Here is a 24481-nt window from a genome sequence, read left to right as displayed (position 1 = left end):
CCAATACTGGAACAGTATGGATTTGGTAACATCTATGGATGATTAATTGGAGTTCATGGTGTTTCTGATCCAAGTAGTAAAGTTGCAAACCTTGGTATAGACACCAGGTTTGTTCTTCTGGGCACAGCCATAGCCCCAGGACACAATACCTTGGAGTACTTTGTTGCATGCCACTGGGCCACCAGAGTCACCCTGTAAAACAGAAGCATTTTAGGGTGGGGTTAATGACTGAGTGACTATTTGCAACCAAGTGCACATAGCACTGGCCACACAGCTCAGCTATTTCCACCCAAATAGTCTTGCGCAAAATGCTAATTGGATGTCAGAATCTCAGAGACATCTAATTTGGACTCTTTTGTTTTTTTTCAATATAATGTTATTGTGGCTTTAAATGTACAGTAACTAGTAGGGATCTTACCTGGCAGGAGTCCTTGCCTCCCTCCATGTAGCCGGCACAGAACATGTTGGAGGTGATCTGACCTGGGTAGGCATTTCTGCAGGTGGTGTCACTTAGGATAGGAGCCCACAGGCACATCAGACGGCTGGGGTAGTTGCCTAAATAAGGTCAAAGTTCCTCTGAGGCAAGTCCGGTCACTAGGCAGCCCTATTCATAACACCTCCTGGCAACTTTTTCTAGTCATACAAGTACAAATCCTATCTACTTGAATGGGGAAAGACAAACATCTTCAAAACATCTGGCCAAGATTATGACAGATCAAATAACATATTTCAAATTATAAATAAAATCTGACAACAATGGTACCATACACTGTGCTTCAATCATGCTAAAAACAAAAATTTTCAGGCTGGTCCAACTAATCCAAATGCACTTTCTTGTGAAAACGGACAGGTTATGTCTATTTCAAAAAAGGTAATAGTTTTTGTTGTTTTTTACTGAAAGGCAGGACTTCAATTCCTACAAGCTGCCATATTTTGCATTCCAATTTCTTCAATTAATTTGTTTGAAAGTGACCTGTCTCATCCTAGAATGTCTCTTGTAAATATATATATATATATATATATATATATATATATATATATATATATATATATATACAGGTGCATCCCAATAAATTAGAATGTCGTGGAAAAGTTCATTTATTTCGGTAATTCAACTCAAATTGTGAAACTCGTGTATTAAATAAATTCAATGCACACAGACTGAAGTAGTTTAAGTCTTTGGTTCTTTTAATTGTGATGATTTTGGCTCACATTTAACAAAAACCCACCAATTCACTATCTCAACAAATTAGAATATGGTGACATGCCAATCAGCTAATCAACTCAAAACACCTGCAAAGGTTTCCTGAGCCTTCAAAATGGTCTCTCAGTTTGGTTCACTAGGCTACACAATCATGGGGAAGACTGCTGATCTGACAGTTGTCCAGAAGACAATCATTGACACCCTTCACAAGGAGGGTAAGCCACAAACATTCATTGCCAAAGAAGCTGGCTGTTCACAGAGTGCTGTATCCAAGCATGTTAACAGAAAGTTGATTGGAAGGAAAAAGTGTGGAAGAAAAAGATGCACAACCAACCGAGAGAACCGCAGCCTTATGATTGTCAAGCAAAATCGATTCAAGAATTTGGGTGAACTTCACAAGGAATGGACTGAGGCTGGGGTCAAGGCATCAAGAGCCACCACACACAGACATGTCAAGGAATTTGGCTACAGTTGTCGTATTCCTCTTGTTAAGCCACTCCTGAACCACAGACAACGTCAGAGGCGTCTTACCTGGGCTAAGGAGAAGAAGAACTGGACTGTTGCCCAGTGGTCCAAAGTCCTCTTTTCAGATGAGAGCAAGTTTTGTATTTCATTTGGAAACCAAGGTCCTAGAGTCTGGAGGAAGGGTGGAGAAGCTCATAGCCCAAGTTGCTTGAAGTCCAGTGTTAAGTTTCCAAAGTTTGTGATGATTTGGGGTGCAATGTCATCTGCTGGTGTTGGTCCATTGTGTTTTTTGAAAACCAGTCACTGCACCCGTTTACCAAGAAATTTTGGAGCACTTCATGCTTCCTTCTGCTGACCAGCTTTTTAAAGATGCTGATTTCATTTTCCAGCAGGATTTGGCACCTGCCCACACTGCCAAAAGCACCAAAAGTTGCTTAAATGACCATGGTGTTGGTGTGCTTGACTGGCCAGCAAACTCACCAGACCTGAACCCCATAGAGAATCTATGGGGTATTGTCAAGAGGAAAATGAGAAACAAGAGACCAAAAAATGCAGATGAGCTGAAGGCCACTGTCAAAGAAACCTGGGCTTCCATACCACCTCAGCAGTGCCACAAACTGATCACCTCCATGCCACGCCGAATTGAGGCAGTAATTAAAGCAAAAGGAGCCCCTACCAAGTATTGAGTACATATACAGTAAATGAACATACTTTCCAGAAGGCCAACAATTCACTAAAAATGTTTTTTTTATTGGTCTTATGATGTATTCTAATTTTTTGAGATAGTGAATTGGTGGGTTTTTGTTAAATGTGAGCCAAAATCATCACAATTAAAAGAACCAAAGACTTAAACTACTTCAGTCTGTGTGCACTGAATTTATTTAATACACGAGTTTCACAATTTGAGTTGAATTACTGAAATAAATGAACTTTTCCACAACATTCTAATTTATTGAGATGCACCTGTGTGTGTATATATATATATATATATAATTTCAGTGTGTGATTTCAGGTGTAGATAATGGTCAAATGGCCTCAAATGACTTTTGCCTGACTTACAGTAAGTTTCATTATAGTAGTACAAGTTAAGGTCACTCACTTCCACTTGCGCTCATGTTGCCCCATCCAGAGATCAGGCATTCAGAACCAGCTGCAGCACAACTTGAAGGCAGAGCGATAGTCTGAACGTAACTGTTCAGAGAAGCAGCCTGACTTAGCTTGATCAGCATGATATCATTGTCCAGAGTGTTGCTGTTGTAACTAGGGTGCCTGATGACACTGGCAGAGTTGATGAACTGCTCAGTGTTCTCAGTAACATCAATGTTATGCTCACCAAGACGAACCTGAACATGACTGAGAACAGAGACATCGGTGTGTGAATTGCTTCACAAAATAAACATTAATTATGCACAGCGTGCAAATATTTACTGACATTTTAGCAAAGTATAAAACATAATTCAAACAAGATGAAATAAAACCATATTGTGGCCTCTGATGTCTGTATAGAATGACATCCTGCAAAATTGTAGTTTGATAAATAAAAAAACGACACAAAATGTAAAATAAACTACGTGTTCAAATTAACAGTTTGAAGTTTTCTGTGCATTTAATAGAAATATTTATCTTACGACTTGTAACAGTGAGCAGCAGACATGATCCAGAGGCTGTTGATCAGAGAGCTGCCACAAAAGTGATACCCACTATTCAGGGAAACCTGATATGGAACACCATTCTTAGTACACTCAAATCCCCCGACAATTTTATCATATTCATCAATAGGAGCGGCATCTGATAAAACAAAAAACAAAAACATGAAATGAAAACACAAGCTATGCCTTAACAACTGTCAGTCAGTACTCCTATTTAAAATTGTAAAACAAATAAAAATAAAATAGAAATCTATTTTCACTAAACTACTTGTAACTACTATCCTGTTGCAAACTGTGTGCAGTAAAACAAAAATTTTTTTTCCATTATTACATGATTATTTAAAACACCTTTTAAACCGTATTAGCTCTGTTCTGAGTCCAGTATAAATCCTTTTCTGATCAGTATATGTACATGCCACAGCAAACAGGCCTAAAAGAATGAGAGCCTTCATGGTTTTCCTGCCCTGGTCGATGCCTTGGATGGCCAAGGAACAACTTTATATAGAGTACCTACACTGTTAAAAATTTTCCCGTAAAAAAAACAGTAAAGAACTGGCAGCAGGGTTGCCAGCAAGTTACTGTAAAATTAACAGTATCTTGCTGTAGCTGAAATTTACAGTTTGCTACTGTTTTTGCAAATACAGCATAAAGTTGTTATTTTACTACCTTTACAGTAAAATACTGACAAAAGGATTAGCAGTTAATTACTGTTTATTTGCACTTTTTCACAAGAGGTATATTTGCAGGATTTTACTGTAAACTACAGTAAAAATACACTACATGCTACTGTATAAGCTATTGAGTAATGGACTGCTAGCAAAAAGGACTACAATGTGTTTACTTTTTTCTAAACCTTGTGATTTAATAAATTATTCCTTAGTCTTGCAATAAAAAATACCATGTTTTAATAGTGTATAAATGTAGCCTTTGAAATAGTGACTTTAACTTTTAAGACAAATAATACAGCTTCAAAGTGTCTTTTCAAAACGTCTCTCTTTATTTGCAAAACACCATTCTTGCAAAACATCTGTACACAATTGTAAGGCAATTGGTAAAACAAAGCCCAAAGCTGATTTGGGTAAATAAACTTACATTTCAGCCATATAAATAATAAATACATATTATAACAAATAATAACAAATCTCTGTCTGTCCAAACACTGAACTCTGGACACAAACACTCAGTAAATAACTGAGAAAGTAGCTGAATGAATGACTAAAACAGTGAGTGTGAGTGTCTGAGAAAGTGTTTGTGTGAGTTTGTGTGTGTGTGAGTGTCTGAGAAAGTGTTTGTGTGAGTTTGTGTGTGTGTGAGGCTGTTTGTGTGTGTGAGAGTGTTTGTGTGTGTGTGTGAGTGTTTGTGTGTGTGAGAGAGTGTTTGAGTGTGTGTGTGTGTGTGTGTGAGAGTGTTTGTGTGAGTTTGTGTATATTGAGTGTGTGTGTGTGTGTGTGTGTGTGTGTGTGTGTTTGTGCGTACTGAGTGTGTGTGTGAGAGAGAGTGTTTGTGTGTGTGTGTGTGTGTGTGTGAGAGAGAGAGAGTGCTTGTGGGAGTTTGTGTGTGTTGAGTGTGTGAGAGTGTTTGTGTGAGTTTGTGTATATTGAGTGTGTGTGTGTGTGTGTGTGTGTGTGTGTGTGTGTGTGTGTGTGTGTTTGTGTGAGTTTGTGCGTACTGAGTGTGTGTGTGAGAGAGAGTGTTTGTGTGTGTGTGTGTGTGTGTGTGAGAGAGAGAGAGTGCTTGTGGGAGTTTGTGTGTGTTGAGTGTGTGAGAAATTGTTTGTGTGAGTTTGTATGTGTTGAGTGTGTGTGAGAGTGTTTGTGTGAGTTTGTGTGTGTTGAGTGTGTGTGTGTGTGTGTGTGAGAGAGAGAGTGTTTGTGTGAGTGTGTGTGTGTTGAGTGTGTGTGTGTGTGAGATAGTGTTCGTATGTGAGTGTTTGTGTGAGGTTGAGTGAGTTGAGTGAGTGTGTGTGTGTGTGAATGACTGGGTTCACTGACTTATATAAAGTCCCACTCAAAGTCCATTCGTTTCTTTAGTAGACTGGAGACACGAGGGTTGACTAATGTCATCTTTTTCTGGGCGACTTTCCCCGTATGCTTTGACAGGACTTTGCCTCGTCCAGCCTTGGTGCCTCTCTCAGGATTTATCCCGATGAAACACCTGAAAAACAAATGTGTGTACTCATAATTAGTGTCAGGAGAGCTTTCTTAAAGGAATAGATCACCCAAATATAAAAATTCAATCATCATTTACTCACCTTAATGCCATGCCAGATGTGTATGATTTTCTATCATCATCAGAACACAAACATCATTTCAGCTACAGAGACAACAATGGAACATTATTTAAATAAAATGTGCAACGCTGTTTGAAGGCTGCACTTCTCAGAATAAAAAGAAGTTATGTTTTTATGAATCTCACCCTGTAATATGGAAGATCCGTTTCAGAAATCCAGCTGCACTCGGTGTCAAAGTTACAGTTGGTTTCCCACTGAAACAAGTGTTTAAAAAGTTAGATACAATTCCAGTATCACCAATGTTTTCAGATTAAAAGAGAAGGAATGTCATACATCCCTCCATAAAACTTAACATTATCAACTGTACAGCTGCGTTTCCCAAAAGCGTTGTATACTTCGACTTCGTCGTAAGTAGATTGTAGAAAGCATTGTCACCAATGGTTTCTACAACCTATTTAAGCTTACAATGCTTTTGCGATTGCAGCCCAGATCTGAACGTTAAAGTTGTTAATGTTATCTGACCACACTGACCACTTGAGTGAGGTGTTTCTGCACTGTTTTGTGTGTCAGCTCAGACTCCAATCTCAAATCTGACATGCAAATTAACAACTTAAACCAAATCCAGTGCATTATTCAATCTGACAACAAATCACTTAAAGAAAACAATTTTAGTAAAAGAAACAAAGGTCTTGGGCTTAAAGACAGAATATAACGTTACAAACAGCTTATTTAGTTGATATTGGGATCTGATGGCAGGTAGGCTACCAAAATCATTATCACAGCACAATATGAGTTGAACATAAATGTAATGTTTTATGGCTATGCTAAAAAGCAAAGCAAAAGGGTACTCACCTATTAATTCAGAAGATGAAGATGGGTGAACAAATCACCCCTTAAACACGTGTGGGCTCACTGTAGTCTTGTGTTCCCAAAATGCAATGCAAAAAATACTGTAAAGTACTGTTTTCTTTCCTTTGAGCAATCAATACTGTAAAATACCATAATATTGCGTCTAAGTCATTTAACCAACCAAAATTAACAGTAATGTACTGCATTTAAAAATAACAGGATTATACTGTTGATATTTTGAAGTAAATTAACAGCAGTTTTTAAGAGTGTAGCCAACTCCAAAGCTTGAGATAATTCTCTAGAACATTAATTCACTTGTTGACATTAAGCAATAAATAGTAACTAGTGTGCGAAACTAACATGTGGTTTAGCATTGACACAATATGATGCACAGTGCTTTATCTCCCAAGCACACTGATTTAGGAATGCACTGGTTTTTAGTAACAAATGTACATAAATTATTTGCACAAAATAAATCATTTTTGCTATGCAAAACAGAGTAAATAATCTTGTTTTCAAAGGGCATTTGCATTTATAAAATGGAATCAAAAACATTATGATTAAACACACCAATGTCTTAAAGGATTATCAATAAATAGAAATGTATTATTGATAATTATTGGAATGATCAGAGCTGTAGCCTAGCGGGCTGTGCTCATGACATGTGATGCTGATCATCATGTGTGACTTGAATTTGAGTCCCAGCTTGTGAGGTCCATTCCCACTCTTCTCCCCTGTAATTTCCTATCTCCTCTCCACTAACTCTGTCATTAAAAAGGCCAAAAAAATAAACACTTTTTTTTGGAATGAACAATGCTTCTGCCAATTAAAAAAGTTCATTATCCTAATGCTATGCTGTCAAAGCAGCATCTTGGCAGATTAATATAGAATTAGAGGTGTGTATTTATTGTCATTTTACAATGACTTTGAGCACATTCAATCAGAATTCATAGAACTTGCCATTTTATCATCTATATTCTACTGAGTATTCAACATCTTGGTATCTAAATCTGTATATTTACCTCTTTAATGTAGTTTTTACTTGGGATCCCAATATATGCAATAATGATAATGTTTTTTTGTTGTTGTTGTTTTTCCTGTAATAATGAGATTTTGAACAAATCACAGCAGTCATGGTTGTTTATTGAAAATCTTTAAATGTTTATTCAGATATTTTTACTCATACCTTGTTTGTCAGGCAGTATAGGGTCAGACTCTATATTCTGACTGAATGAGCTACTTTTGAAATGGTTGTAAAATTATATAAACACACCTATGACCGCACATTTAAGCAGACTGCAGTTAGGCTGCTGAACTATATTACTTGGCAGAACAATTCTTAATTTTGATTATCATTAATTTAAAAAATTTAACGGTTTAGTGAACATTGGTGTCTTTTATCATATTGCTGTTGCCGCTGTTCTATAAAAAGTATAAGCAGCTTTAAGTTCACTTTGCGTTGTGCCTAAGAACACCCCTTGTCCATGTTAAAATCAAAGTGATGCACAGCATCTCGTGGCTTATAGATATAATATGCTTGCTCTTGATGCTATGCGAGGTAAAATCTTGGTTTGAATATTTTCTCCACTGGCAATTCCAGCACCACAGTTAAATCATTAGCTTTTGTGGGAGTATACAGGTGGCAAAGGAAGGTCATGTGTGGATAAAAAAACTCATTGCTGTTTTTCTTTGATTACTTAACATCTGAATTGATACATGGTTCTTTTTATTAAATATAAATGCATATTTTAAATTAATATTTTGAATAACATATATTCTGGGTTTTTTATTAATTAGAAGATTTACTTAAATATCACTTAGGGGAAAGTTGTCACATGCTATCTTAACCTTAAATCTCAATATAAAGTTTTGAGTCAAAACCCCAATTGCATACATTTTTCTTTTCTCTAGCAGTGGTTAAATCATCATATTTTTCTAACAGTGTTAGGTAAACAAGTGGACAACATAAATCTACACTGGACTATACTAGGGCAAGGTTCAACTACATTATGAATGTACATTTTAACTGAGAGTTTGAACTGTGTTCTCAAGGGTATTTTTCATAAATGTCATATTGAGAAAGTTGTTACAGGTGTTTTATTGTTATATAAGCAAGATTGTTGACAGGTTCTTGAAAGCGGGACCACATCACTCCAATTTTGTTTTCTTTACATTGGTTGCCAATTCGTTATAGGATTGATTTTAAGATTTTGTTGTTTGTTTTTAAATCTTTAAATGGTATGGCACCACCCTATCTCTCAGATTTGTTACAGTTATACTCACTGTCAAGATCACTTAGGTCCTCTGACCAGAAATTCCTGATTGTCCCGAGGTCTAGACGTAAACTTTGGGGTGATCGTTCTTTTTCAGTGTTGGCTCCGAAGCTCTGGCCCTTTGCATATTAGAACTCCACAGTGGTATCTTTTAAATCTCTTTTAAAAACTCATCTTTTTTCTCTGGCTTTTTTGTCTAACTCTGCTTGCTGATATGTTAGTAGCTTGTTGTTTTTATGTGAGTAGTTAGATGTATGTGTTGTATAATATTAGTGTTTCGTGTATTTGCTCTTTGCATATGTTTAGAAATTGTACAGCACATTGGTCAACTACCCGTTGTTTTTAATAGTGCTTTATAAATAAATTACCTTACCTTACCTTATTGTAACTTCATTTGATTTAATAGTTACATTTATGTATTTGGGATACACTTTTATCTAAAGCAACTTTGAATGTGCATTCATGTTGGGTTCCACTTCTGTCAGCCAAGAACTGAAAGCTGAGGCTGCAGTGGGCACAGACTCACCAAAACTGGACAATTAAAGACTGGCAAAATGTAGCCTGGTCTGATGAATCTCGATTTCTGCTGAGGTACACAGATGGTAGGCCCACTGTAGCCTCAGCTTTCTGTTCTTTGCTGACAGAAGTGGAACCCGGCATGTTCTTCTGCTGTTGTAGCCCATCCGCCTCAAGGTTTGTCGTGCTGTGCATTCTGAGATGCTATTCTGCTCACTACAATTGTACAGAGGGGTTATCTGAGTTACCGTAGCCCTTCTGTCAGCTCAAACCAGTCTGTCCATTCTCTGTTGACCTTTCTCATCGACAAGGGGTTTCCATCTGCAGAACTGCCACTCACTGGATGCTTTTTTTTTTTGGCACAATTCTGAGTAAACTCTAGAGACTCTTGTGGGTGAAAATCCCAGGAGACCAGCAGTTACAGAAATACTCAAACCAGCCGGTGTGGCACCAACATCATGCCACAGTCCAAATCACTGAGATCACATTTTTTACCCATTCTGATGGTTGACGTGAACATTAACTGAAGGTCCTGACCCCCATGAATAAGCAGGTGTACCTAATAAAGTGGTCAGTAAAGTGTAGGCCTATATCAAAACTGACTTTCAAAAACCATTGTGGCCTGAAAAATGAGACATCTGGAAGTAATACAAATAATGTAATATAAATGTGTAATTGTGCATGTAAAACATGTCTCTAAAAGTCTTTAAGACTTTAGAAGTAACATCTAGCATTCAAGAGCATAGGCTACAGCTTCAATACGAAGTCCAAGCTGGATCTATGTGTTTTGATAGTTTGGCAAGTTTAGATTGTAATACGAAGTGCAATTAGTCGTTCTTCAGTAGTACTTGACTAATGCAGCCTAACCCCTTTGATTTAAAAAAAATATTTTTGTTATTCGGGAACGTAACAGCTACACGGCAAATATATCTAAGTGACGTCATTTCCCTGCGACTCGCGGTCTGTGTACATTTAGGATTTTAAGAGGTTAGCTTTGCACATATGCGTTTAAATCGGCTTATTGTCGCTTTTTAAACGTTTTGACTATTAATCACAACCTAACGGTGTGAGTAAGGATTCTTGTTTTTCCAAAACCATACTGTTTCGTTAAACTGGTTTGTCGCATATATTACTTTTACACGAACAGCAGTATTTGCCTGTGAAGAGCTAGTGTAGGCTAACGTAATTTATGCGGAATGCGCAGCCATTGCGGATGTGGTGCAGAATATATGCGCATTGCTGCGACAAAGGTAATTTGGCCTTTACGTTCAAGATATGCCCTTAATATAAATACTGTTAATGATATTAATGTCTAAATAATGTTGAAACCAACTATATTGAACATGTATTCGTTAATGTTATTTAACACCATTTCTACTGCCTATGATTTTTTCCTTGTCATTTTCAGATTCGTTTACAATTAAGTGATATCTCGGATGTCTTAATAATGGCAGCGCAATAGCATGTATACGATACTTGTACATAATATCAAACATAGCAGAAGAACATCTCCGAGTTTCGCTTTTGGACGGAAGCCACAGGTTTTTGTTTCTTTGCTTTAAAAAAATATACAGACAACAAAGACACCTCAATAAATGCACAAATTTAGTCTAAATATAAAACTATACGTTAGCTTATTGCAGTTTCTTAGTAAATATCTGTTTTCTATGGCTGTTTATTACTGAGCCTATTATTAAAGCTATCCTTGGTATACATCACTATGAAGCAATGAGTGTCTTGCCATTGAACAGCATGGTGGCTTTTAACCCTCCATGTCAATGGCACGCTGTCCAGCAGACCAATTGGTGCGTCTGCAAACTACAACATATCCATGACTGAATATTATGAGGAGGGAGGGTTGCTATTTGAGCATTCACCTCCCATGCACATTAAAGTGGAGTCTCCAGAGGGTCCCTTTGGAGGTGGGGTCTCAGAGGATGGTTTCCCCAGAGAAGATGAAGACTCAGAGGGCAGTTGTGACCACCCAAATGGTGGGTTGCCTGCTAGCCTCCCTTTTAACGTTGTGGTTGTGCATTCCAACATAGTTGCACCTGGAATGTCTTCAGATGAACTCACCCCAGTTGACCCAAGTAAGCTTTATCTTTTGGTTAAGGGTTTGATTGTAAAAAAGTGTTAATAATTGATCGAGTTTACTGAAACGTTGTTGCTAACATTACAGTAAACTTAAATTGAAATGCAAAGCATGGCTTTGATGTTAAACGGTTAGTACACCCAAAAATGAATATTCTGTCATCATTTACTCACCTATATGTAGTTCCAAATCCATATGATAGGCAGAATGATAGCCTCAGTCACAATTCACATTCATATGAATAAATACAAGAATTATTATTATTTTATTTTTTGGGGGGTGAACTATGCCTTTAAATAAAAATGTGCCTTTTGTGGAAGACAGGGGTGTTTCTTCAGCATTAGCCGCAGGAGGTGCAGGAAAAAGGAAGAGTCGCTTCAGCGGGGCAGAGCTGGAGGTGTTGGTATCAGAGGTGACCCGGTGTGAGGGGGAGCTATTTGGTCCAGCTGGGAGGCTCCGGCGCAGAGAAAGAGAGCGCATTTGGGCTGGAATACTTGAGCGTGTAAATGCTGTGTCTAGAGTCCCACGAACTCTAAGAGAAGTAAAGAAACGTTGGGATGACCTGAAGAGACGTAATGGTGGTAGACTGGCTGATGCACGGGTCCGCACCTGCTACCTGCCATCCAGCCGAGGGGCGGCAATTATGGGAAGGTCAGCCCAAGTTAGTCCCAGGCTTCAGCAATCTCGTCAAAAGCAGAGCACCAGGGGGAAAGGCAGTTTCACTTACCTGTCAGATACTGATCCAGGTAATGTTTTTGGTGACTGATCCCACAAATTTAGTTGTGTATTGAAATTTAGTTTTGACTGTTAAACATGGGAATGCTGTAGTCAATTTATGTAGATGTTAATGCACATATTAATGTATAGTTCTTCTCTGTTTCAGTTGCAATTGGAGATGGCTCTGAAAGAGATGGTTTTGAAAAGGAGGAAGAAGCTGGTGAGCAAGAGGTTGATGATGGAGATGGGGATTGTGAGGGTGTGGAGAACAGCATGGAAGATAAACTGGGTTTAGGCCTGGGCCTGGGAATAGTACAACCTCCAACATCAGAACGGTGGCTACCTCCTTCACCCCTTTACAGCGCTCCCTTCCTCAATGGGACCCCTCAGCCAAGCCCAGAACCATCCCTAGGGACGCACCAGGGCCCACTGGAGCCCCCTCCCCCACGCAGTTCCTGGCTTGAAGATGAACTTCGGGGTCTGGGGGAAGCAGCCATGCAGCTTGGAGATCGCATGGAACAGAACCTGCGTGAGTTTGCAGAAGGGCTTAGACGTGACATGCGGACACTTGTGGCTTCGCAAGAGGCGCTTACAAATAGCTTGCAGCAGAATAATGTACTTTTGCAACGTCTGTTGGAACTACTTGAGATGCAGCATCAGCAACCTCAGTCTCAGCAGCAACAAATTCCACAACAACAACTTCAGCAACAACAGCTACAACAAATTGCACAACATCAGCAGCAACAAGAACATCCACAACAACAGTTATTGCAGCAACAGCATCCACAGCTAGAGCAGCAAATTCCAGCAACAGTTCCACCTATTCCACCACCTCCAGATATTTTAGATGGAACTAGGCATACTGAACAACCGACTGACATAAATGGAACAATCCAACGGCACCGCCGTGGCAGGCCTGTAGACCTTAGAGGAAGACGCAGACGTTGATGTTGCCGTGAGATGTAGAAGAATAAACTGTATTCGGTTGCAGTAAAATTATTTATTTGAAGCAATGTTTTATAAAACTAGCTAGTTGCAGATTGTGCCATGTCATTGCAGCCACATTTTGTTATTCCTAAACGCAAATATATAATAAAGTGTGTGTGTGTGTGTGTGTGTGTGTGTGTATGTATATATATATATATATATATATATATATATATATATATATATATATATATATATATATATATATATCAAAAAGCTCAAAAATATATCTAAATTGACCTCTAAACTCTTTTGTTGCTCATAGTAAATAACAGATATTTTCTGGCTTAAGTTTATATATAATAATTGCAAGTTTAGAAAGAAATTCTATAGGGCAGGTTTAAATCCCTTTAGTATTCATACTGTAGTGAGATAAACGTCATTCATTTTTATTCTTTGTTTGGGCACCAAAAATTGGTGCAAAAGGACATTTTGCTTTGGCTATTTTCACTGTTTAATAAAATACATCCATATGCTGTTTGAAGGGATATTATATTACTTAGGAGTTCTTCACAATGCCATTAAACATGTAGTTTTCGGAATCATTGTCTAATGTAAAAAAATAAAAATAAAAAAAAGTTGCCCAATCACTTTGCATGCAATATAAGAAAGCCTCTGTAGATCAGTATATACTATTTTACAAACTTTTCACCATGTTAACAAAAATCACTTGTGCTTGGAAAAAATGTCTGGCTATTATCAAAATTTAATAAAAGCAATCTATACATTTATCACGTTTTTTTAATATTATAACAGGAAATTAAAGGATAAAAATGTGTATTACAAATGTGTGGTAATATAATTATAACTCCTCTTAATGTGTTATAGTTATAATGTGTAACAAAACATATATAGTTATTCCGATATCCATCTTTTTATTTAACTAACTAAGCTTTACTTTTTAGTATATTTTTTTATATAACACATGAGATGTATGCATGGTTTTGCTAGATTTCAGATTTCTGTTAATTCTGACAATCTGTTCACAGGTAATGGAATTACAAATAAAATGTGTTTAAAAAATCTCCGAATTACTATCTACACAGGAAGGGCACGCTTATATAAGGTACTTAATGACTGACCAGGGTTATCAATAAATCTGCTAAATCAATAAAACAATCTTTATATGTAAAGTTAAAATGCAAATCGGAACCATCAACAATTTTTGAAAATCCCGTGTCCCTTTAAGTGTAGTCGCAGAGGGCGCAGATGACGTAACACACACTCCCAATCAATCGCTTGCTTCCATGTTTTTAGGGGTGGAGAAAAGAGAAAAAAAATATGTGAAACATGGCTACTGTACAGTCTGAATCCGAACAACAATTAGACAATAAACTCAGTAATGGTACACCCACGGGAGATAAACAAGACTTGCAGCCTGCACGTGTAGCAATTGTTGATTGTAACGCGGAGGTTTGTGCACGAGGCGGCGACGCTAAGGGAACGACAGACTCCGATGTTCCGTCTTTACAAGCAAGTGAAAATTCATCTCCACATGGCCCTGATCTTCCACCGCGTAACAAAGATGCATCAGGAATGCCATGTTATTCGACGACTCCAACGATGGGCGAGCAAAAAAGGGATGTGTGCGTTCAAAATAATAGCAGGGAAAGCGTTTCTACTGAGTCTGGAGAGGATTTCGGGGCGGCATCGGAGAATTTGCACAATGAAAACAAAGGTAAGCACAACTTTGCATAAAGGGCAGTAAACGGCACGATCTCTTGGAAATTGCACATTGTTGTATAATTTCACACATATATTCAGCCTTCGCAAGATACCACGAAACAACGAGCGTTTTTTTCGGGCAGCAATTATTACTCTGTAATTGGCCTGTTCTAACCCAATCAGAAACACAACAGCTTGTTTAACCCTTTCACGCTTAAAGATTGGTTTTAGATGTATCAATTACTTAGAATTATATACATAATTTGCTATATTTTTGAATATCAGTCTGTTTGCAACAAAAACACACCTAAGTAAGAAAATCCATGTTCACCACAGTTAGAAATTTTCCCTATTTAGGCCTTTTAGTCAACCATCTTCAGAGTTTCAACTTTCAGTGAAGTAACAGAATACAGGATCATGGTTAATGATAAATTGTAATAAGCCTACTCTGTCACATGACTTTGCCAAGTGGTTTGAAGATTACGTACCTCTTGTGTGTGTACGAGTGCAGAAGTTTGCATCCCTCTTGAAATCTGCAGGATGTTCATTTTTTTTTTTTAAATAAGAGGGCTCATAAAAAAAAAAAAAAAAAAAATAGCATTTAGGTTTTTTTTTTTTCAGCACTGCCCTGATGAAGCTATTTGACATAGATGGGTCAATAACATGATGCTAATTTTTTTTAAAAATTATTATTATTATTTTTTGTCCATATCTATTAAATTATATAAAAAAAAAAATACAATACACATTTTCCTTATTAAAATCCACTTACAAGGGCTACTTTAAGCTTAAACACTTAAAAAAAAAAAACAGCTTTAAATATACAACAAACAAATCAACAGAAATTATGCATCTGGAACACCGGCTACGACTTTATCACCTTTTTACCGCCCAAGGGTTTGCATCCCTTTGAACTGAATTTAAAGCATTAAAGAGACGAAACTTCTTGCAGAAGATTTTACTGTGCTGACTATAATTCACTTTTAAGAACAGCAAGCTGTAGTCACGCAAAAAACGCTCTCCAAGAAGTTGCGTCTCTTAATTAAATTGAGAATTGTGTCCCATTAAACCACAACCACTAAAAATATTGGGCTAATGTTAGTAGTCGACTCCACTAATCGACTGGGGCCGGTTGCACCAGCTGTGCGCAAGTTCAAACTTAGACTAGTTGTGGCAAAAATGGTCACTAAGTCACAATTTACGCACCACCAAATATTTGAGAGTTGCACCATTAAACTTAGGTAAAACGTAAAACTACGTATAAACTAAATATTTACGGAAGCCTCTGACCAGACGTAACGGATGGAATAAAAAAGCAGACTGATATTTTATGATATCAATGAGCTCATGTTTTGCGTGACAGGCATCAATCATTTCGATATACATTATGATATTGACATTTACGAGAGAGAGAGAGAGAGAGAGAGAGAGAAAACGTACTTTTAAGCTGCTCTTCAGCATGAAACCGTTCAAACGTTGCAGTTTTCATGGTGTCACCCGGTGTCAAGTTTCAACACATTCAAAATATATATAGGATATTAAATTGAATAAATGTCTGTTTTCCAGCTTGTTGTATTAGTATTTATTTATCACCCCTTATTTATTTTAGATACAGTTCCTATATATTGTTATTTACACAGGGCAAATATGCTATTTATCAAATCTACTTTTATTACGTATCTTATTTTAATGGGGTTATAATTTATAACAGCTGACAGTTACATGAGCAAACAAGGTTTGAACATCAACTGTAACAAGATCAAATTTAAGTTCACAGCTTTTTTAACACTTCTGTGTATAAATGTGAAGGCTGCTTATTGGATAAATACAGGTAAACGTCATAATATGCCACTACGCATTACATTACGGAGAGCTTATGACCTACAAGTTAAGTCTTGCCTTAAGAACAGGTGGTGCAACCAAATTAAGCACTGACTTGGTTACAAACTAACTAGTAGTTACTAAGCCCTTAGTGTGAACTTCACGTCCTAACTTACGTGAGAACTTATGCACAGCTGGTGCAACCCTACCCTGGTCATTTGTTAGACGACTAGTTGATTAGTCGATCACCGAAGCACATCCCTAGACCGAATAACATAACCTCAGTTTTGTCCATGTTTAATTAGAGACAATTTGATTACAACCAGATCTTGATATTTATAAGGGCTGATATTGTAGGTCTGGGTATTGCCAGCCACTTCATGATACGATATGTATAGCGATATATGCCACGATTCAAAATATCATGATACATCACGATAATGAATCGATTGTGATTTCACAAACTTTCAATTCCAATTAATTTGGGTATATTTTAGTTATAATGTCCATTTTGCTTACAGTATGAAAGAAATTCACAGCTAATGTTGTTATTAATTATACAGGTGATGTTCTAACTCTGTAAATTAAAGAAAATTTCAATAAAATTTTTTTACTTTGGTTTTTCACTATTTTGGTCACATTTGAGCCTTTTAAGAATATACAAAGTTTATGTATTCCATCAATAAATGTGGTGTCTTGCAACTGCATATATTATATATGCATATATATATATATATTTTGTAAGATGTTTGTTGTTTACATGCCTAATTTGTACTATTTACAAGTATTTACATTGATATGTAGAACAAGTGTTAAAACGGTACTGTTACTTTAATAATATGGCAGGGACTTTTACAGAATTGTCAAATGGCTTCTTTACAGCATCCAATATGATTAGAATTAAATGTTTATTTTGTTGTTTTTGATCAATAGCTGACTGTAAAGAACAGAAAGCATTAAAAAGAAACATTATTCAATGACAAATGGATTGTGTGGATCTTGTCTTTGGAGCACATAACACGGAAAGAGTCAAACCAAACTTTTACTCTCAGCACACAGTGAAAAGATCTTGGTGCTGAACTTCTTCACCACTACACTACTCAAACACTGGTGAGTGAAATCTGAAAAAGTACTAGCCAGTGGCTAATCACAGACATTTTCACTTGCATATGCAAGTGATTTACGCACATTGGAGAGGGTTGCGCATAGAATAAAAGAGTGATCTTGGGATTTTAAGTATCGTCAAATCACGATCGATATTTTTGTACAGCACTAGTGCCAAATGCGAGAGAGAGCCCCAGCGTGCCCGCAAGAGAAACTGTGAATTCTGCAGGCTCATTTTCAGATATATCTATATTTGATTGTATCGACATAGCCCTAGTGCAGTGGATCTTAACCTTTTTGCAAGTGTAAAACTGATTTTTGACCACGCAGCTCTTGTAGTTTTTGTTGGAAAAACTTAAATGGCTTTGTTTGTAGTGATTAATGTTTAGTTTTTCAGTGCCTTAGCATCTTGGACAGTTTAAGGCTCTCATTCACTGATACATCATGACCCCCAGGTTAAGAACCACTGCCCTAGTGTGTTGCTTCTTTGATGATTAATGACTGTTTGTATCTTTTGTGATAGTTGTGCATGAGTCCCTGCTTTGTCCTCAACAGTGAAGCTGCCCACTGTAAACATCCTCCAGGTACTGCATGTACTTTGGTTTCCCAGCATCTTCTGCACATTTTAGTTCTTTCCAACAGTGGCTATATGATATTGACATCCAGCTTTTGACAGTTTGGACAATTTAGGGACTCACACAACTACTACAACAGGTGCAAACATTTATTAATGCTCAAGAAGGCTTCACACTATATGAAGAACAAAGGGGATGTAAACTTTTGAACAGGATCAATTGTTAAATTGTTATTATTTTGTCTGGTAAGATATATGTAAATATCTGTTATGGAGCTTCTGAAGGGCAGTACTAAATAAAAAATATATAATCTTTTATCCATTAAATTCTGAAAGGGGGTGTAAACTTATGAGACAAAATATGTATACAGAGAATAAAACAGACCAGACACTGGGGTACCAGTGAAGTGAAGATGTGTATGATAGAACTATAAACATTGTACAAAGATTGTTGGTAATACTGTATTTCTAGATATATCTATGTGTCTAGAGCTGTAAAATTCCTCCAACATATTTTTATTAAAGAAAAAAACTGTCTAAATAATTCACAGTAATAAATAAATAAAGTTATTGCACAAGTTTAAAATGACATAATTCTCAGTTCAAGATAGGAATTACACACTACAAATCAGCTGTCCTCATACTGGGACACCATGCATGAAAAGGTTATAATTAAAATAAAATAATAGAGAACACTAAATAATTTTTTTTTTTATATATGTTGTGCTCCTTTTTAAAAGGTTAAAATCATTTAAATAGGTTAATTCAAATATGAATCTGGATGACTGCTGCCTATTGAGGTTTTATATTGCTTTCACAGTTAAACTTCCTTCTGTTTAATGTTTCACTATCAATCCACAGGTCTAGAAATCAATAATGAGGAAATAGTGGAAAACTTTGGCTCAGATTCAAAGCTTGGCATGGAGGAAGAACACCAACTGAAAAAAGATGAAGAGATGTTGACAAGGGAAGGTAAAGAAATTGAGTTTTCCAGCGGTGCAATGCAAGGTACAGAAGGGGGGACAGAGGAAACAGGAGATCCCAAAAGCATGGAAAAGTTTAAGCACAACACAGAAGAGAGTAGAGAAGAAGAAGAAATGGAGTCTTCTGCTGAGGCAATGCAAAGCACGGAAAAAGAAAGAGAGAAAACAGGAGATCCCAACAGCTTGGAAAAAATTAAACACAACACAGAAGAGAGAAGAGGAGCAGAAGAAATGGAGCCTTCTACCGAGGCAATGCAAGGCATAGAAGAGAAGATAGAGGAAACAGGAGATACCAACAGCATGGAAAAAGTTAAGCACAACATAGAAGAGAGGGGAGGAACAGAAGAAATGGAGCTTTCTACCAAGGCAATGCAAGGCATGGAAGGGGAGATAGAGAAAGCAGGAGATTCCAACAGCATAAAAAATGTTAAGCCCAACACAGAAGAGAGGGGAGGAGCTGATGAAATGGAAGCTTCTACCAAGGCAATGCAAGGCATGGAAGGGGAGATAGAGAAAACAGGAGATCCCAACAGCATGGAAAAGGTTAATCCCAACACAGAAGAGAGGGGAGAAGAAGAAAAATCTAAGAGTGGTGGTACAAGATTCATTGTCAAGCAAAGGAAAAGCAGCCTGGAATGTAACGAATGTGGTAAAAAGTTCACTCGTCGGGAAACATTCAATCTGCATAGACACTTTCACATGCACCAGGATGAGCAGGCTTCCCTCACTTGTAAGGAATGTGGCATCACTTTTCAGCATCGAAGTGACCTCATCAAACACCGCAGTACACATAAAGAAGAAAGCCAAACTAGATTTGTATCAAAAGTGTCACGTTCAAAATTACTCTCTCAGAGGATGTCAAACTACAAAATATACAAGAAACAGAGGAAATTTCAGTGTGAGCACTGCGGTATGCGTTTCTGTACAATGGTAAGATTAAGGCTTCATGCTTGTGAACAGTATGTGGAGAAGCGTTTTCGCTGCCCTCTGTGCCGCAAAGAATTCCAGTACAGGGTGTCCATAAATGCCCACATGCAGAGTCACTCATTAGACAGTCCGTATCGATGCCTGGAATGCAACAAAGGCTTTCAGAGTGTGGCCACACTCCATATCCACCAAAGATCCCATGCTGCTCTGAAGCCTTATGAGTGTCCAGATTGTAATATGGTCTTCAGGAATCGCTTCATCATGGAGGACCATCGACGTAGGCACACGGAAGAAAAGCCACATCAGTGCAAAATCTGTGTAAAGAGCTTCAAATATAGCAGCGTTTTGCAACAGCACCAGTATCTTCACACTGGCCGAAAGCCTTACCACTGCTCATACTGTGGAAGAAAGTTTGCTTTTGCGCAAAACATGCGAGCACATTGTCGCCAACACAAGAGGATCTCTGACTCGGCTAGGTCTGAGGCACGTATTACGAACCATAATGTAACTCATGGCAGAGATATGGGAGGACTGGGTAAAGAGAACACAAACCATAAAATTGAGCAGCAGCGCAACTGTCCTCTTTGCCCTCAAATGTTTAATAAAGCAGCTGAGCTAAGAGCACACATGTTAATCCATGAAGCAGAGTACGAAAGGATGAGCAATGGCCGAAGATTTGATAAAGTTTATGCATGCCGATATTGTCCTCTCAAATTCCCAATGGAATCCAGCCTTCAGTCCCATTTACAAACACATGTGACAAACACACTGGGTGTAAACATATCACATATCTCAAATCAGGTTAAAGTGGTACCTGAAAAGAGGAATAGGGATGAGGCAGATATTGACAGTGTGTCAGGAGTTGGGGGATTGGGAGAACAGACAGAGAAGAAACCTTTTAGGTGTAGAGACTGCGGAAAATGCTTTCGTTACCGATCAGTGTTAGAGCTCCACATGCGCATACATGGCAAGGGTTACCAGTGTCAAGTGTGTAAAAAGTCCTTCAGATTTAGTAGCTACTTGCAGCAGCACTCCATTATTCACACAGGGAAGAAGCCATACAAATGCCCGGACTGTGGTAAGGATTTTGCATTTCTTCATAACATGAAAACGCACCAGAGGCTGCATCAACAGAAGCCATTCCGCTGCACACAGTGCCGCAAGGGCTACAGTGATGAGAGTCAACTTCAACGGCATATGCTTTCCCATACAGGTGAAAAACCTTACAAATGCCATCTTTGCGACAAGAGCTTTTCTTTAGCCTACTTGCTCCGTGACCATCTTAATACTCATACAGGGGAGAGACCCCACCGTTGCCAGGAGTGCAATAAGTCATTTCCTTGGCTTAGCAGTCTCCTTGTACATCAAAAGATACATATGCGCAAGCGGCAAGGACCGAGTCACAGTTATCCTATGTCTGTACATTCTCAAAGAGGTAGAGTAAATGCAAGTGGTGTCAAGAGAGGTAGGGGTAGGCCAAGATTAGACAGAGACAATGGGAGGGCAGTGCCTCTACGACAAGACCCTCTACCTGGTCAGATGCCAAATGTGGTTCCACAACAGTCACACAGCTTCAGTGAAGGTAGACATGAACGCATGGAGCGGAGATCACAGCACTTCCAGGCACAAAATCATTCCCGGCCAGTTCAGTTCCAGCAAGAATGGCAATTACAAATTGCGCCCCCATCAGAAGAGCTGCTGCTCTCTCAGAGACCTAATAGTTTATTAGAAGCCCAGCCAACTGATGTGCAGATGCAGTGGCCAGGTCTTCCAAACCTCATACACCAGCAGCAAACTTCACGAGCAAATGTGCCAGTGTCAGCACAACCTAGCCTAGCTGCTAATCATTATCCAGAGATCAAAATATCTGGAACTGATCAAGAGCAAAAAGGAAAGCATCCTTCTCTCTGGGTGAATACATCAAACTCTCCAGAGTCACCACACCACATGGACAGGCCTTTATCACCAGATGTGACAACACAGTCCAGGAGTCAGAGTTCACCACACCAGCTGCTTAATGTTCAAGACCCAAAGCAGTCACAATGGTCATTACTCTGTGATTCAGTACAAACTAAACCAGAGGATGACAAAGTAACCATTGACTTGGAAGCACCAACTAGCAATGAATCTAATAAACTTCCTCGTGTTAGAAAGGATGATTTGCAAATCCAGAAGTCCCCAGGTCTGGCTAAAATGGCAATTTTGGGTCAGACTGATGGTATGGTGCTATCCACTGGTGCTTCCTCTTTACAGAACGCTAATCCATGGGGTCTGCAAACACCTTTAGAAATGTCTACAACTGCGAGCTTGCAAGAAATACCTGGGGATGCATTGGAGAAGCAACAACACAGAATAATCCACCATTTGCCACAACAAATGCAGGTTCCCCATCAGCTATCACAACAAATGCAGGTACCGCAGCAGCTACCACAGCAAATGCATGTTCCACAGCAGCCATCGCAGCAAATGCAGGTACCACAGCAGCTACCACAACAAATGCATGTTCCACAGCAGCCATCGCACCAAATGCAGCTACAACAACAGCTTCAACAACAACAGCTTCATCAGCCACAGCTGCAGCAACAGACTCAAATACCTCCTACCTGGGTTAGTGCGACTCCTTCAAACCAGTTGGGACCAATGAACATGCCATATCCATCAGCTTGTTTTCCTCTTGGAGAAAGACCTCCTATGTGGGGGTTTCAAACTACTCCAGTTGTTTCCCAAGCCCTCTTAAATGGACCAGTTCAACAAGGCCATATCCCAGCACAACAGCATGTAGCCCTAATGTCTGGCCGACAGATTCCTCTAAATCAGCCTACATCTTTTATCTCACCGCCTTTTCCTCCACCTCCACCAACCCTTAATTTACCTGCTCCTCATCCAATACATTCTGTCGGAAGGCAGCTTTCAGGTCCGTTACCACAAGGCATCTTCTTTACCTCACAGGGCACCATAAATGAGATGCCACTCATGCCACAAGTGACAAACTTACCTCAGTTAACCCAACAAACTGAGCCACACAAAATTGGCAACAAAATGCCTTTTGCCCCTGATCACCTATTCCAGTGCATGATCTGTGGTTGTTCTTTACCTGGAGAGCTAGAATTACAGATGCACTATATGCAACATGCACAGCGAGATGTCTGAGTTTGAGTTAAAAAAATTATATACATACAACAATAGATGATTTTAGACTGTATCTTTGCTGTTTTACTGTAAATTGCTGTTAAACTGCTGGAGTGTCTGTTTAAGATTTTAAAACGTATTAATGTTTTTATTCAGTTATTAAATTTTCCAGCTGTACATATCCTAGTTTCATGTGATTTGTTACCCTCATGCAATAAACCACACAAACCAAATTATACAATTACATACTGTATATGATAAAGAACTGCAGTGTTATTGTAACATAAGCACATATAAGAAAATCATTTAAATTTACATTCATAATCACATTCACCACTTTTTTGTCTCAAGAAATTTTACAGAGATATTTTTACCTTATGGTCATTTACAAGTAATATGAAAAAATACAGCTAATTGAACACGTTTACCTTTTGTGACAAAATGTACAAATAGTGAGTTGATTGTCAGTTTTTCTCTGTATATAAGGTAAGTTGTCACAATGGAACCTACCATTCAACAGCAACAGTTTATAGAACTTGTCCACAGTAGTGCCATATTATATTTTTTGATGGGAATGAAAGCAAGGCTGTGAAGGATGGACTGCATTGTCTTCAATGGCATGCACTTTATAAAGCTGTAAAGGTCCTAGATCATGTCTAATTCTCACAACTTGTGCATTCTGGAGTTTATTTTTTTGAAAAGATGTTTTCATTTTTAATGTTTGTGTATGGATTTTGTCCACAAATAAAAACATTTTAAACAACAGTACAACCCACTGAAGTTTTCATACCTGTCAAAAATAGAATATGGCACAACAGTGAATAAGATATAGGCTTTTCAAAAAAAAATTAAACAGTAAAAACAATTGTGAACAACAAAATTTATATTTTTGTGACACTCACAAATATCAAACAGGCCAACAAATATTGTAATTAACAAATTTATTATAATTTTTTTACAATTAACATATTTTTATTGATTCAAAAATATACAACAGAGAAAAACACAACACATACACATCGATTTAACATTTAACCCCCATTAATATCCCTCCCCAATCACCAACCCCACCCAGACCCCGAAAAAACATCCCTGTGGACACATATCATAATACACACACACAAAATAATTAACAAATTTACAACATTTACAGCTTTCACCAACCTGACTTTTATGAAAAAAACTCTTGTCCTCAGAACACAGTTCAACCATTCATTTAAACTCTACATTTTAGCTTTTTACGCAATTTTTCAGGCTGGTTAAGCTAATTAGCATATGCATTCGTGAGTTGACTGA

General features: G+C 38.0%; 3 protein-coding genes across 6 annotated transcripts; 2 read left to right on the top strand and 1 right to left on the bottom strand.

Annotated features, from left to right (window-relative positions):
• Window position 1: 1 nt before the first annotated feature.
• Window positions 2-6605, bottom strand: LOC127454075 (trypsin-3-like). The gene is made up of 8 exons (XM_051721031.1): window positions 6401-6605; window positions 5734-5802; window positions 5570-5631; window positions 5310-5472; window positions 3298-3457; window positions 2769-3022; window positions 419-555; window positions 2-192 (listed from the first exon to the last, which is right to left on the bottom strand). Exons 5-8 carry the CDS (start codon window positions 3321-3323, stop codon window positions 43-45), a joined length of 567 nt encoding a protein of 188 aa, XP_051576991.1. The 5' UTR covers window positions 3324-3457; window positions 5310-5472; window positions 5570-5631; window positions 5734-5802; window positions 6401-6605; the 3' UTR covers window positions 2-42.
• Window positions 6606-10140: 3535 nt separating this feature from the next.
• si:ch211-261d7.3 (myb-related transcription factor, partner of profilin) lies at window positions 10141-13713 on the top strand. Of its 2 annotated transcripts, XM_051721003.1 has the most exons (4): window positions 10141-10436; window positions 10595-11276; window positions 11599-12024; window positions 12162-13713. In XM_051721003.1, the coding sequence occupies exons 2-4, from the start codon at window positions 11018-11020 to the stop codon at window positions 12941-12943; spliced, it is 1467 nt and encodes a 488-aa protein (XP_051576963.1). In that variant the 5' UTR covers window positions 10141-10436; window positions 10595-11017; the 3' UTR covers window positions 12944-13713. The 2 variants fall into 2 exon arrangements, with proteins under 2 accessions (XP_051576963.1, XP_051576962.1); XM_051721002.1 differs by having other exon boundaries at window positions 10141-11276.
• A 536-nt stretch (window positions 13714-14249) lies between these two features.
• zgc:66448 (uncharacterized protein LOC327401 homolog) lies at window positions 14250-23366 on the top strand. 3 transcript variants are annotated; one of them, XM_051720978.1, is made up of 3 exons: window positions 14533-14660; window positions 17402-17578; window positions 19008-23366. In XM_051720978.1, exon 3 carries the CDS (start codon window positions 19067-19069, stop codon window positions 23204-23206), a length of 4140 nt encoding a protein of 1379 aa, XP_051576938.1. In that variant the 5' UTR covers window positions 14533-14660; window positions 17402-17578; window positions 19008-19066; the 3' UTR covers window positions 23207-23366. The 3 variants fall into 3 exon arrangements, with proteins under 3 accessions (XP_051576937.1, XP_051576938.1, XP_051576939.1); XM_051720979.1 differs by having other exon boundaries at window positions 14572-14660; window positions 17521-17578; XM_051720977.1 differs by lacking the exon at window positions 17402-17578 and having other exon boundaries at window positions 14250-14660.
• The last annotated feature ends 1115 nt before the right edge of the window (window positions 23367-24481 follow it).

This window comes from Myxocyprinus asiaticus, chromosome 16 (assembly GCF_019703515.2).
Source record: "Myxocyprinus asiaticus isolate MX2 ecotype Aquarium Trade chromosome 16, UBuf_Myxa_2, whole genome shotgun sequence".
Taxonomy (NCBI): Eukaryota; Metazoa; Chordata; class Actinopteri; order Cypriniformes; family Catostomidae; genus Myxocyprinus; species Myxocyprinus asiaticus.
Note: the sequence above shows the minus strand (reverse complement) of the source record. Positions and strands in the feature narration are given on the sequence as shown.

Bases quoted from the DNA above. Each gene is read 5' to 3' on its own strand.
- LOC127454075 (XM_051721031.1), bottom strand. From the start codon at position 3,323: ATGTCTGCTGCTCACTGTTACAAGTC. The intron at 3,023-3,297 runs GTAAGATAAATA...CTCTGTTCTCAG, and splicing joins GCTGCTCACTGTTACAAGTC to TCATGTTCAGGTTCGTCTTG. The intron at 193-418 runs GTAAGATCCCTA...TCTGTTTTACAG, and splicing joins GAGGCAAGGACTCCTGCCAG to GGTGACTCTGGTGGCCCAGT.
- si:ch211-261d7.3 (XM_051721003.1), top strand. From the start codon at position 11,018: ATGACTGAATATTATGAGGAGGGAGGGTTGCTATTTGAGCATTCACCT. The intron at 11,277-11,598 runs GTAAGCTTTATC...CTTTTGTGGAAG, and splicing joins ACTCACCCCAGTTGACCCAA to ACAGGGGTGTTTCTTCAGCA. The intron at 12,025-12,161 runs GTAATGTTTTTG...TCTCTGTTTCAG, and splicing joins CCTGTCAGATACTGATCCAG to TTGCAATTGGAGATGGCTCT.
- zgc:66448 (XM_051720977.1), top strand. From the start codon at position 14,273: ATGGCTACTGTACAGTCTGAATCCGAACAACAATTAGACAATAAACTC. The intron at 14,661-19,007 runs GTAAGCACAACT...ATCAATCCACAG, and splicing joins TTTGCACAATGAAAACAAAG to GTCTAGAAATCAATAATGAG.